Below are 15,695 nucleotides of genomic sequence, written 5' to 3' on the forward strand. Positions count from 1 at the left end.
ATATATGCTGTCTACAAGAGGCCCACTTCAGACCTAGGGACATGTATGTAACTGAAAGGACTGAAAGTGAGGGGATGGAAAAAGATATCCCATGCAAATGGAAATCAAAAGAAAGCTGGAGTAGCCATACTCATATCAGATAAAATAGACTTTAAAATAAAGAATGTTACAAGAGACAAGGAAAGACACTACATAATGATCAAGGGATCAATCCAAGAAGAAGATATAACAATTATAAATATATATGCACCCAACATAGGAGCACCTCAATACATAAGGCAACTGCTAACAGCTATAAAAGAGGAAATCGACAGTAACACAATAATAGTGGGGGACTTTAACACCTCACTTACACCAATGGACAGATCATCCAAAATGGAAATAAATGAGGAAACAGAAGCTATAAATGACACAATAGACCAGGTAGATTTAATTGATATTTATAGGACATTCCATCCAAAAACAGCAGATTACACTTTCTTCTCAAGTGCGCATGGAACATTCTCCAGGATAGATCACATCTTGGGTCACAAATCAAGCCTCAGTAAATTTAAGAAAATTGAAATTATATCAAGCATCTTTTCTGACCACAACGCTATAAGATTAGAAATGAATTACAGGGAAAAAAACCGTAAAAAACACAAACACATGGAGGCTAAACAATACGTTACTAAGTAACCAAGAGATCACTGAAGAAATCAAAGAGAAAATCAAAAAATACCTAGAGACAGATGACAATGAAAACATGATGATCCAAAACCTACGGGATGTAGCAAAAGCAGTTCTAAGAGGGAAGTTTATAGCTATACAAGCCTACCTCAAGAAACAAGAAAAATCTCAAATAAACAATCTAACCTTACACCTAAAGGAATTAGAGAAAGAAGAACAAACAAAACCCAAAGTTAGCAGAAGGGAAGGAATCAAAGAAACAGAGCAGAAATAAATGAAATAGAAACAAAGAAAACAAAGCAAAGATCAATAAAATTAAAAGCTGGTTCTTTGAGAAGATAAACAAAACTGATAAACCATTAGCCAGACTCATCAAGAAAAAGAGGGAGAGGACTCACTCAGATCAATAAAATTAGAAATGAAAAAGGGGAAGTTACAACAGATATTGCAGAAATACAAAGCATCCTAAGAGACTACTACAAGCAACTCTATGCCAATAAAATGGACAACCTGGAAGAAATGGACAAATTCTTAGAAAGGTATAACCTTCCAAGACTGAACCAGGAAGAAAAAGAAAATATGAACAGACCAATCACAAGTAATGAAATTGAAACTGTGATTAAAAATCTTCCATCAAACAAAAGTCCAGGACCAGGTGGCTTCACAGGTGAATTCTATCAAACATTTAGAGAAGAGCTAACACCCATCCTTCTCAAACTCTTCCAAAAAATTGTGGAGGAAAGAACACTACCAAACTCATTCTATGAGGCCACCATCACCCTGATACCAAAACCAGACAAAGATACTACAAAAAAACAAAATTACAGACCAATATTACTGACGAATATAGATGCAAAAATCCTCAACAAAATACTAGCAAACAGAATCCAACAACACATTAAAAGGATCATACACCATGATCAAGTGGTATTTATCCCAGGGATGCAAGGATTCTTCAATATACGCAAATCAATCAATGTGATGCACCATATTAACAAATTGAAGAATAAAAACCATATGATCAGCTAAATAGATGCAGAAAGAGCTTTTGACAAAATTCAATACCAATTTATGATAAAAACTCTCCAGAAAGTGGGCACAGAGGGAACCTACGTCAACATAATAAAGGCCATATACAACAAACCCACAGCAAACATCATTCTCAATGGTGAAAAACTGAAAGCATTTCCTCTAAGATCAGGAACAAGACAAAGGTGTCCACTCTCACCACTATTATTCAACATAGTTTTGGAAGTCCTAGCCACAGCAATCAGAGAAGAAAAAGAAATAAAAGCAATACAAATTGAAATAGAAGAAGTAAAACTCACTGTTTGGAGATGACATGATTCTATACATAGAGAATACTAAAGATGCCACCAGAAAACTACTAGAGCTAATCAATGAATTTGGTAAAGTTGCAGGATACAGAATTAATGCACAGAAATCTCTTGCATTCCTATACACTAATGATGAAAAATCTGAAAGAGAAATTAAGGAAACACTCCCAGTTACCATTGCAATGAAAAGAATAAAATATCTAGGAATAAACCTACCTAGGGAGACAAAAGATCTGTATGCAGAAAACTATAAGACACGGGTGAAAGAAATTAAAGATTGTACCAACAGATGGAGAGATATACCATGTTCTTGGATTGGAAGAATCAATATTGTGAAAATGACTATACTACCCAAAGCAATCTACAGATTCAGTGCAATCCCTATCAAATTACCAATGGCATTTTTTATGGAACTAGAACAGAAAATTTTAAAATTTGTATGGAGAAACAAAAGACCCCGAATAGCCAAAGCAGTCTTGAGGGAAAAAAATGGAGCTGGAGGAATCAGACTCCCTGACTTCAGATTATATTACAAAGCTACAGTAATCAAGACAATATGGTACTGGCACAAAAAGAGAAACATAGATCAGTGGAACAAGATAGAAAGCCCAGAGATAAACTCACGCATCTATGGTCAACTAATCTACGACAAAGGAGGCAAGGATATACCATGGAGAAAAGACAGTCTCTTCAATAAGTGGTGCTGGGAAAACTGGACAGCTACATGTAAAAGAATGAAATTAGAACACTCCCTAACACCATACACAAAAATAAACTCAAAATGGATTAGAGACCTAAATGTAAGACTGGACACTATAAAACTCTTAGAGGAAAACATAGGAAGAACACTCTTTGACATAAATCACAGCAAGATCTTTTTTGATCCACCTCCTAGAGTAATGGAAATAAAAACAAAAATAATGAAATGAAAATGAAAAATGGGACCTAATGAAACTTCAAAGCTTTTGCACAGCAAAGAAAACCATAAACAAGACGTAAAGACAACCCTCAGAATTGGAGAAAATATTTGCAAAGGAATCAACGGACAAAGGATTAATCTCTAAAATATATAAACAGCTCATGCAGCTCAATATTAAAAAAATAAACAACCCAATCCAAAAATGGGCAGAAGACCTAAACAGACATTTCTCCAAAGAAGACATACAGATGGCCAAGAAGCACATGAAAAGCTGCTGAACATCACTAATTATTAGAGAAATGCAAATCAAAACTACAATGAGGTATCACCTCGCACCAGTTAGAATGGGCATCATCAGAAAATCTACAAACAACAAATGCTGGAGAGGGTGTGGAGAAAAGAGAACCCTCTTGCATTGTTGGTGGGAATGTAAATTGATACAGCCACTATGGAGAACAGTATGGAGGTTCCTTAAAAAACTAGAAATAGAATTACCATACGATCCAGCAATCTCACTACTGGGCATATACCCTGAGAAAACCATAATTCAAAAAGAGTCATGTACCACAATGTTCATTGCAGCACTGTTTACAGTAGCCAGGTCACGGAAGCAACCTAAATGCCCATCGACAGATGAATGGATAAAGAAGATGTGGCACATATATACAATGGAATATTACTCAGCCATAAAAAGGAACGAAATTGGGTCATTTATTTAGACGTGGATGGATCTAGAGACTGTCATACAGAGTGAAGTAAGTCAGAAAGAGAACAACAATTATCGTATATTAACGCATATAGGTGGAATCTAGAAAAATGGTACAGATGAACCTGTTTGCAGGGCAGAAATTGAGACACAGATGTAGAGAACAAATGTATGGACACCAAGTGGGGAAAGTGGCGGGGGTGGTGGTGGTGGTGGTGGTGTGATGAATTGGGAGATTGGGATTGACATGTATACACTGATGTGTATAAAATTGATGACTAATAAGAACCTGCTATATATATATATATATATATATATATATATATATATAATCAGCATGCAATTATTTAAATAATGGATTTCAACAAATGTACCCATCAGGTGGGACCACTAAATAATAGAACTAACATTTTCTAAGTGTGGTTTATTTTATCGCTTTTTAAATTATACACCGTACTCGCCAATTCAAGAATAAGATGTTTTACCCTTTAGGCAGCTAACCAGTTTTAAGATTTGACGATTTGGGACACTGGGTAAATTTTCAAGCAAGATCTCACTTCAGGCAGTCTTGTTAGTGCTCATCACCCTGTGAGCCACAGCCCAGAACTTTCCCCATTTTACAAAGAAGAAAATGGAGGCTCAGATGGCATGAGCAAATTTCTCAAATTCACACAAAATAAGCTTGTTATTGAGGTGAGTTGACCCTAGTTTGCTTAACTACAAACTCTTTGCTCTTTCTAGTGTTGATATGGTCTCTAAAAAATTCTCTAAGAAGCAAAGCAAAAAAGAAACAAGAGAAGAAGATAATGAGAAAAGGTAAAAGATGAAAGACAGAGGTCGAATATAAGAATTAATAGAAAAAATTCAGAACAGGAAAAGAAGCAACACCAATGAACATAAAAAAACTTTCCTGAGCTAAAGAAAGACCTGCGTCCTGGAGTTGAAAGGGCTTGCTTTCAGCCCGCTGTCCCCAGCTCAGTGTCCAGAGCCCACTGTGGGCAGGAGGTACTTGTTAGATCTAGGGTTGCTTTTCCACACCATGAAATTGATGAAAGGAGCTAAGCCTCAAAGGAATCCTAGAAGCACAGCTGATTCAGCAGTTGACCAACTGACTCATGGAAACAGGAGCCCCAGGGGCCGTGCCCATGTAACAGTATTATATTCCTCCACTAAATCTTGTTTCTTTTGGTTGAAGGTGTGCCAGCTCATCACTTTCAGTATCAGTAACAGCGATAATAACATAGTCGTGTATTCCGAGAGGGCAGAGATTGAGGGGAATGAACATGTCTACTTAGTGGCTTATATAGGAAAAATTGCTCTTAAACTCAGAGTGTGAAGGTCTCCCCTGTGAACAGGATAATCCTCAGTAGCCAGACTCAAAAACCCTTGTAGAAAAAGGCTGACAATGACACTGATTAAACTCTGGAGTGGTGCTGAAACTCCAGGTGCAGGTCTGATACTCACTGTTTTCCTCCAAAGGATTGCACGGTATTGAGGGACACGCTGATTGTTTTGGTCAGAGAGGGTCACCGACAGGAAGAAGGGGCTCTTCTCCGCGTCATTTCCAATGTAGTTCTGATGGACTGGAAGAGAGGCAGGTTCAGAACAGTGAAGATGCAGCCGGCTCCTCCAGGCACTAGGAGCAGTGTGCACGGCAGGTGGCAGCCAGCCTTTCCCACAGGATCAGGGAACAGTAATCTCCAGCCCAGCTCAGGACAGAACCTGGTGACTCTATCCTAATCATGCTCTCCTGTTCCCCTTGCCAGGGATGGGCTCAGGAATGAACGTGTGACCCAATTCTGGCCAATGAGACAGGAGGAAAAGTGTGTCAAGGGGTTTCTGGAAGGGCCTCCTCACTCCTGAAGATGGCCTTCTTTTCCCCTGGACACGGTGGTGTCTAGAAGTGATGCCTGGAATTGCTGCAACCATCTTGTGACCCTGAGGAAGGCCAGCATGGATGACATCACCAAGCCTCTGACTCCACCAACCCCAGAGCTTGCCCTACCTCTGGGTCTCTTGTTGTCTCCCTTATTGTTTAAGCCCGTTGAGGCAGCTGAAGGCATCCAAACTGACGGCACCACTTTTCTCTGAAGTCATAAGTACTCCAGGCACTATGCTTTCAAGCATTTGGGAAGATAGCAACTTTCCCCCAATTTTTTTTTTTTTTTTTTTTTTTTTCGGTACGCGGGCCTCTCACTGTTGTGGCCTCTCCCGTTGTGGAGCACAGGCTCTGGACGCGCAGGCTCAGTGGCCATGGCTCACGGGCCCAGCTGCTCCGCGGCATGTGGGATCTTCCCGGACCAGGGCACGAACCCGTGTTCCCTGCATCGGCAGGCAGACTCTCAACCACTGTGCCACCAGGGAAGCCCCCCAATTTCTTTCTTTATAAAGAGATATGTCTTGTCAAATAAGTGAACTTCTTGGAATAATACAGTATCCGATATTTAAAAAGACATCATTTGGGTCTGCTCACTCTCATTTTATAGCTCAAGTATCACATCTTCTACAAATAAATAAATGCATTAGCCTGATAAGCAATTTATCTAACCCATTTCTAATCCTGCCATAGTGATTATATTTCCATTCCCATTGCCTTCTGTCGCTAACCACGCTCCTGTTTCCCACCTTTCCATATATGTTCACACGAGCCCTTCACTTCAAATGTACATCACTATTCATGACAGAGCTCTTGGTATGTGCCAGGCACCAGGCTTAACGTGCCTCACTGACACTTCTGTTCAAACCTCCTAGGTATGTACTAGTAATACCCCCACTTTACAGATAAGGAATTAAGACTCAGAGAAGTGGGAGTAACTAGTGTTAAGGTCCTATGTTGATAACGGCAGAACCAGGATTCAAACAGTCTATAGTCTCCACGAGGGCAGGGATCACAGCTGCCTTTGCAAGAGCACATTGCCTGGCACATGGTAAGTGGTAAACAAATCCTGGTCACCAGAGCCTACAGCGTAATGCCTCTCTGTTCTGCATTGGCCCTGGAGCTCAGGGAATCGTTTCTCCCCCTCACTGCCTTGAACTAAGTGTTCAGGGCCCACTATAGACCAGGTACATGCCTTGTTAAGTCTAAAATTATTCTGTGCCCTGCAAATTCTTCTCATCTTGCAAATCACTCATTCATACTATCTAATCCTCTTTAACTCCCCAGGGACAAAAACAAGTAGCAAAAACTAACTAAATAAAAAATTTTAAGATAAAAATATAAAATAAAATATAAATAACAAATTTAAAACGGAGGAAAACCTACTAGGGCTGAATCTTCAAAGCTTACAAATCTACAAAGTTTACAACTGACCTTGAAATGAGATGCCCTGACCTCAGTGTCCCTAAACTGATAAGTTTCACACATATAGGGTACCAGAAATTATACCAACACTAATTTTCATTCCGAATATCCTTTCTTCCCAACCACTGTAATGACATAATTACCTTGTCCTAAAAAATACTTGAAATACCATCTGGTGTGGTATTCTGGGTTCTCTAAGTGCACGTCTGTCCTTCGCCAAGTGCCTGGCAGAGCAGTTGCATTCTGTAATGGAACAAAGTTATGCCATTAAGAGGCTTATTTAGAAAGTAAACAAGGTAGCAATGAACCGGATGCCAAAGAACCAGAAAAGTCACTGTTAAAAGTGTACAAACAGGGCTGTAACCACACGTTCTCATTAGAAAAGACACCTGTCTAAATCCACATCATAGAAACATGCTGAAGGTCCTTGGGGTGTAGGAAGAAGCACCAGGTGAACCAGTAAGTTAAGCGATTTCTAACTTGAGTGTAACTTGAGTTTAAAGTTTTTCTCCGTTCTGGGCTGAAGCTTCCACAACATTTGGGAGTTGGTGCCCGCAGAGGCACACCCTTCTGTTTGTTACCCTGTAACAGGCAGGGTAACCTGGAACACATTTCACCTGGAACACATCTCGGCAGCATCTTATTTGAATTCATATTCTTTGTAGAATTTTAAAAATTTACTGTAACTCAATTAATGTGGAAAACATGGATAAACATAAAGAATAATCCGAATCCTCTATCCAAAGATATAATCATTATTAATGATTTGATATGGTTTCCTCAAATTTTTCCCCTACATGTACATATGTACTTTTCTTACCAAAATGGAATCTTACCGAATATATAGTTGGAAACTCCATTGACATCTACATTGTGCCCTGTGTGTAAGACAGACTGCTGGAACATTCTTTTCTCATTCTGACATGGCTCTAGTGATTTACTGGATGCCTGTGGTCAGTTTCTGTATCATGTTGAAGAAGTTCCCTTCAATTCCAAGTTTATAAAGCAGTTTTCTCAGAAATGAATATTGAATTTTACTGAAAGCTTTTTTTTTTTTGGCAACTATTTAGCGAATAGGTTAAATGGTGAAAATCATAGTCATGTAATAAATTATACCATTGGCTCTTCTTACACTAAATGGTTCTTAGATTTCTGGAAGACACCCTTATAGGTATTCTGTGGATATACTGTCTTGCTGGCTTTAAAAAAATGACTTATGTATCATATTTGTTGGTGAGATGAATCTGTAGGTTTCTTTTCAGTATATATTTCTGTCATGCTTTCAGGGTTATATTACTTTATAAAGTGAATTAAGATGCTTTCTGTCTTTCTCATTGCTCTGGAAATAATGATGTTCACGGAAAGAGCTCTAAGTGCCAAGTATTAGGCCGCACACTCTACATGAATTATCTCTGTGGTATCTCCACCAACTCATGAGACAGAGTCGATTTTATCCCCTTACTTTCAGATGAGGAAATTGATGCTTAGATAATTTAAGTATGTTGCCTAAGGTTCCAGAAATATAAGCAGTGGAGCTAAAACAAATCAGTTCCAATGTCAGAGTGTTTTTTTTCTTTTTTAAAATCTTAACCTTACATCATCTTCTGAGTCTTTTATTTAATGTTATGCCTTTTTAATCTATCAAGGGGTAAAAAGTAGGTTAAAATTCTTAGTATTATTGTGGCTTTATTGAATTTTCTTGACTTTAAAAAAATCAGCGATATATATATATATATATCCCTATGCACCCACACCCATTTATCTAAATTTTTATTTGGCAGTGATTTTAAACTTACATAAAAGTTGCAAGAATAAGAGGAGTGCAAAAAGCATCTGTATGCCCTTTACCAGATTCACCTACTGCTAACATTTTATCCCATTATTCACTTGTTCACTACTCTCTATCCCTCTACACACACACACACACACACACACACACACACACACACACACTTTTTCTCGAATCATTTAAGACTACATTGCATAAATAATAGCCCTTTATTCCTAAATACTTCAATGTGTATTTCCCAAGAATAAGTATCTTCTTACATAACCACCATAAATCCTAACTATTTTAAGTATGGCCTACTTTATAGAGGATTTCAAAGATAGAGAAACTTCCTATAGCATTTTAAGGTGACAGTTACACAGGAACACAGTATTTACTTGACATCAACAAGAATGTTAGGAGGAAATATTCTGATGAGCACATTTTCCAGACAATCAAAGTTTAACATTGCAAACACCCATACTAATTTTATCCCTTTTAGATAATCATTTGCTCAAAGGTATTATGCAGTAATGAACTCAAATTCTTCTATGCTGCAGATGTGCCTGAACATGCCCACAGGGTTGAATGAGTCTTGAGACTGAGAAATCCTGAATCATTTCTGCATCAAATTCCAAAGCCCACAAAAGCTCCTTGTTGCTTTCCTTGTTTTGTTTTGTTTAACCACATTTATACTTGTGGGATGTGAAGGATGAAGACTGTATATGGCCAGGATATTGTGAAGAGAATTTAATCAAAATCCATGTATAACACCCCCATTTTATCTGAATGTTCTCCAATATTTGACTTTAAGTAGGGAGTCCACACAACACAAGCACTCAGACTACAAACGAGATCCATAGTTTTATATAATGCTTGTGATTTTTCAGAGTCTCTTCCAGAGTGAGTTTAATTAATGAATGAATGCTTTTAAACTGACTTTCCTTCACTTTCTAGGTTAAATTGCTGAAAGAACACTGACAATAAAGAAGATGGATTCAAAAAAAAAACTAAAAAATTTTGAATTGCAAATATAAATATAAGCTGGTTGAAAAAAGTTAAATCATACAAAAATTAAAATGCTTTTTTCCCCCCCAACCCCCATGTCCTAATCTACTTCCTTGCCATATAATAACCATGTTACCAGATTGGTTTGGATAGTCCCAGGTCTTTTTATGCATTTACAAAAATGTGTCTATACATATGTATACACATTCACATACATATACATATATTTATGTATATATGTATACATATGTATATATGTATATATACATATATACATATGTATACATATATATGTATATATGTGTATACATATATATACATGTATATGTATATATGTATATATACACACATAATCTGTTTTCATAAATGGGATAGTTTTATAGGTATTACACTGAAACTTATTTTTTCACTAAAAAAAGAAATCTTAGAAATATTTCTATTAGTACTTACAGATCTACCTTGTTCCTTTTAACAACTACATAGTTTTTTTAAAAAATTAAACACTTCAGTTGAGTATAGATGTGTAAAATATGTAAACATAAAAGGGTAGAAAGTTAAGGTCCTCTAACTTCTTTCCTGACCTCCCATTTCCACTCCAGAAGCAATTACTATTAAATTCTTAGGTAACCTTTTGGAAATTTTCTTGAATATTGACAAGCAAGTTTATCTTTTTTGTTGTTTTTAAGGAAATGGGATGATATCATACGAATCATTCTGGAACTTGCTTTTATGTCTAGCACTGTATGGTAAACGTTTTTCTATGGTATTACATTTACCTGTACCTCATTCTTTCTAACAGCTACTAAGCATTCCAGTGTCTAAATCATAATTTTCAAAATCATTCCTCTACTGATGGAAACTGATGTTGTTTCCAAGTGTTTTTATTTTTTTATTTTAAAATAACGCTACAATACACATCCCAGCAGTAGAACTGCTGGCCAAATGGTATACACATTTTTAATGATTGCTAATTGCCTTCCCCAAACTCATTTACATGTCCCCCAACAGTGTGTAAGAGAATCCTCCCCATGCTAAGGAAGAGATCTATAAAAAGCTGAAAGATCGTCCCCTCTGCTCCGCCATATACTAATTATACATACAAGTAAGCTGTAAGGGAGGTTTCCAGGGATCTACCCGAGGGTCACAGTCATTTTAATTAATAATCTGAATGAGCACACAGATGGCAGGATAAGCACATCTGAAGGTAATATAAAGATTCTCACTGGGTTAGCTAATAGGACAGGTGACAGAATCAAGATGTCAAAAAACCTCTTGACAATTAGCAATTACAGGACACTCTAACGAGATTAAATTCAGTGTGGACACTGCAGAATCCTACATTTAGGTACAAATACAAATTGTACAAGTAAAGGGTGGAGAAGGCCAGGTGCTACAAAGTAGGAATTCTCTCTCTTTTTTCCCCAGTAGGAGATCGAGGCTCCGTGACATTGAGTCATAAACTGGTAAGTGGTAGGGCTGAGGTCTGAACCCAGGTTTACTTGACTCCAAAACTGTCTCCACTATACCATGATGTTGCCTCACAGCTGAATAACAGCATATGTGAAAAAGACTGGAGTCGGGGGTAGCACATCGTGTGTTCGTAATGAGTCCTCGGGCTTCATGAAAAGAGGAGCGTGTGCACAGCAAGGAAGGGTATGAGCCGGCCTCACTCTGTGGCCGTGAGGCGCACCTGGAGCCAGGTGTTCAATTCCGAGCACTTCCACCTAAAAGGTCCATTAACCGCCTCACATGTGTCTAAGGAGCAGCAGGGAGTGTGATGATCAGTGGAACTGAGTCCATGTCTTAGGAGAAAAACAGCAGATGTCTTGGAATGCTTAAAGGCCTACCATGCTGAAGAAGGCTCAGCCTTACGCTATGGGCTCCAGAAACCATAAATAGAAACTCTGAGTGGAAAATATAGACAGATGAGTTCTGTTCAATAAAAAGAACTTTCTAGCAATGAGAGATGCCGAAAAATGGAAGTAACTTTAGGGCTGTGGTATAATGGGAAATTTATATTTCAGCTTTGTCTCTGGCTCCTGGCACAGAACTCCTAAAACCCTTGGCATTTCCTGAGACATAAGGGTGACAGGAGCATCTTTTGCTCCAATGAGGCAACTCTTGGTGGGCCCCTAGCTAGCTTCAGGATGGGGCCGGTAGCTAGAAAGACCAAGCTTGATTACAAGCTTGGCACTTTCAACCCCACCCTGCAACCTTACCCATGTGAGCTTCTGGGTTGGTGACTATATCAAGGTGCTGGGAGGGTGGTGCACCCAAAGAGGGCAGGGGAGCTCTGTGCCCCCATCCCCCATCCCTTGCCCTCTGCACCTCTTCCATTTGGCTGTTCCCAAGTTGTATCCTTTGTAATAAATGGGTATGGTAAGTAAAGTGCTTTCCAGAGTTCTGTGAGTCATTTCAGTGAATTACTGAACCCGAGGAGGGGGGTTATGGGAACCCCTAACTTTGTAGCCCAGTTAGACAGATGCGTGGGTACCCTGGGGACCTGACACTTGCCACCGGTGTCTGAAGTGAGGGCAGTGTGTGGAACTGAGCCTGAAACCAGTGGAGTCTGACGCTACCTCCAGGTGGTTACAGTCAGGATTGAACGGAATTGTAGGGGACTTAGTTGGTGATGGAATTGGTTGGTGTCCGAGGAAAAAACCTATCAAGGGGGGAGCAAGTTTCCCTTCACTGGAAATATATTCAGGCAGGGACAGAGGAGCTAACTGTTGGCAAAGTTGTTGCAGGGGTTCATGCCTTGGGTGGAGGACGGGCCTAGATGAACTGCGGCAGGAAGGTGTGGTCCATGGATGGAGGATGGGCCTAGATGAACTCTACGGCAGGAAGGTGTGGTCCACAGATGGGTGCTGATCTGCCAACAGTCTGTGATGAAGTAGACAGCAGTGGAGAGCAAGTCTTAGGGGATTAGCTTCCCTAAACAGAACCCAGACCAATCGGATGTTACTGATTTTGGTAGTGAGTTGTATGAGGGGGTGCTGCAAACTGGTCATACGTAGTAGGACCACAGAGAGTCCTGCAACAGATTGGAAATAAAAAAGCAAGCCCTTCACCACACACAGTCTGAGAAGCACTGCTCGGAGCCTGGGCCTCACCGTGACGTCCTTATGACACGCCCCCTGTGTGTTTTCTCCACAGGAGTTACCAAAATTTGCAATCATCCTATGTATCTGTGTTATTTATTGACCACTCTCCTGCCCGTCTGTGAGCCCACGGGGGCAGGGACCTTAGCAGTCAGCAGTCTTATTCATTCCCGCATCACCAGCGCTCAGCCCGTCTGGCACCGAGAAGTGATCCTGCGTGTGGGTTGAATGAATGACTTGATGTATTATAGGAAGAGCGCTCCTGATACAACTTATGTTTTTGGTAATGGTGAGCTAGGTTATTCGACCAAACCTCCCACTGAAGAAACTAAAAGCATGATACAAATATTAAAGTCATCTCCTTAAAAGCACTGGAGAGCTTACAAGATAGTAAGGAATTACCAGTCAAAACAAAGGCAAGTGGGAACCCGGAGAGGTAAGTGGAGCATGGAAATTCTCTTTAGCTTGAAGATATCTATCGATCCTGGCAAAATTACTCTTGGGTTTTGGTGACCTCAAGAGGCAAGAGGGCAAAGAATCAAACCCCCAGGATCCACTGAAGTAGGTAGGTCTATAGGAGACCCACCCCACATTAAGCTGGGACCCCAAAGGGTTACACATTCAAGAAACGAGTGAACAGGAAGAAACCACCTCTACCCCAAAGGCTCCAAGGAAGCCTGCCACAGTGCTGAGTGGAGAGGTGTCTCTGACGTGCTGTGACCACGAGCCAGCCTCATGTAAAGCTGCAGCTCCAGCCTGTATCTTGGCTTAAAGGGTTTAAAAAGCTTCAAGCTGGAACTTTAGTTTAAAGGTGTCTGGCAAAAGCAAATGCAAACCCTCCCTCTGATTCTGACACCAATTCTAATATGCGGTTTCCCCCCACACCACCAAGCAATTCTCCGACACCAGCTGGGTGTCCTGTTATTCAACTCAATCCTGACACTGGAGACAGTGTCGGATGCCACAGGTTAAGGGCTCAGTCCTACAAGACTGCTTCTGACGTCTGCAACTTCCGCTGCGAACTGCAAATCCTGGTGATTACCTGTGCTTCTGATCAACTGGCTATAGATTGAAGGTTCCCATGACCCTCTCCTTGGGTTTGATTAACTTGCTAGAGCATAGACCTCAGAGAAACACTTGACTACTTAGATTACTAGTTTATTATAAAAGGATATAACTCAGGAACAGCCAGATGGAAGAGATGCATGGGGCAAGGTACGTGGACGTGGGAGGGGGTGTGGAGCGCCCATGCTCTCCGAGCCGGCCACTCTTCTGGAATCTCCAGGTGTTCACCCACCTGTAAGCTCTCTAAACGCTGCCCTCTCAAGTTCTTATGGAGGCTGCATCCCATAGGCACGACTGATTAAATCACTGGCCTTTGGGGATTGAACTCACTCTCCAGCCCCTCTCCCCTCCCAGGAGGCTGGGGCTGGACTGAAGCGCTAACCCTCTAATCACATGGTTGCTTCCTCTGGTGACCAGCCCCCATCCTTAGGAAACTTAGGGGCTTTCCAGAAGTCAGTTATTAACATAACAAAAGACACCATGATCACTCTCATTACTTAGAAAATTCCGAGGGTTTTAGGAGCTCTGTGCCAACAAGAGGTACGAAGACCAAATATGTATTTCTTATTGTAAATCACAGGATCACACTCTGTACCAAAAGGCAACGCATCCTAAGCCTTATGTTATTCCTAAAACAGTCATCTTCAAGAACAACAAACAGCACACAATCAGGCAGCCAAGCACACAGAGGAGCAGAGTACACCATGAGAATATGCAGGAGAAAAATCTAACAGACAGAGGGCCACAAAAACCCTCACATATTGGAATTATCAGTCACAGATAATAAAACCATTATACTGACTATGTTTAAAGAAATAAAAGACAAATTTGACATTATCCGAAGGGAAGAGTAAACTCTAAAAAGTGACCAAGCAACCCTGGGTTAGGCAATGGTTTCTTAGATACGCTAGGAGAAGCACAAGCAACAGAAGACAAGATAGATGAACTAGATGTTAGCAAATTAAGAAACTTTTTTGCTTCAAGGGACACAATCAAGAAAGTGAGAACACAACCTAAGGAATGGGAGAAAATTTTGGCAAATTATGTATCTGATAAGGGTCTAGTATCCATACTGTATCAATGCAACGATAAAAGGAAAAATAACTCAGTAGTGAAACTGCTTTGCAATTTGTTCATGGGTTTGAAAAACTTCAAGCAGCGTGTTGAGCCTTCTAATGCACTAACTGCTTTAACAAACTCAGAGCAAGCCAGGATTTTTTCCTCTGAGTCTCACGTTCCTCCACCGTCTTACACCAGGCCGGGCGCTGGCACTGGCCAGAGCTTTTAACTGAAGACCATGGATATAAAACCCAGCCAAGGTGCTCCAATGGAGCACTCATGCTCGGTGGCTTTGGTGGAAACAAAATTTAAAACAGTATTTGAGCCCACAGAAGCAATCTGAGACAGGACTGTGTTTTGAATGTAACAGACCACAAGGATTTGCTAAATCAGTAACTCCGCCGAATGGTTCTAAAGGCGTTAAGTGAACTGCCCATGGCCACACTGTTGGTGAGTTGTGGGGCCATGATTTGAACCCCAGCAGCCTGACTCTGGAGCCACTGTTGCCCATGATCCTCCACAGGTGATTTCTAGTCCCTGACCTTGTCCTCTGGCATGCGGCATGGCCAGGTGACAGGGCCAGGCAGGAGTGTTTGATAACCGACGTGCGTGGTGAGCCTAGGACTGCATGAAGGCTCCATTTATGTTTTTCTGGGGAGCTGTGGATTTCCTCTAGACACTGGTCTTGGCAGGGGCCAGAGTTGTGCTTATGTGGGGTGGGGAAAGCCAGTACCGTTTGTTCATTTCGGGCTGGGCTGAAGT

General features: G+C 40.4%; 1 protein-coding gene across 2 annotated transcripts in view; it reads right to left on the bottom strand.

The window, feature by feature from the left end:
- The window catches only part of GARNL3 (GTPase activating Rap/RanGAP domain like 3), a 153,095-nt gene that overhangs the window by 65,333 nt on the left and 72,067 nt on the right, over positions 1–15,695 (bottom strand). For both annotated transcript variants that reach the window (XM_082656442.1, XM_082656441.1), the window contains 2 exons: positions 7,076–7,175; positions 5,096–5,214 (listed from right to left, as the gene is read on the bottom strand). In XM_082656442.1, the coding sequence (XP_082512568.1) occupies positions 5,096–5,214; positions 7,076–7,175 (219 nt within the window). The remainder of the gene's footprint in view (positions 1–5,095; positions 5,215–7,075; positions 7,176–15,695) is intronic.

The sequence above is a fragment of the Grampus griseus genome, assembly GCF_964374135.1.
Source record: "Grampus griseus genome assembly, chromosome: 6".
NCBI classification, from domain to species: Eukaryota; Metazoa; Chordata; class Mammalia; order Artiodactyla; family Delphinidae; genus Grampus; species Grampus griseus.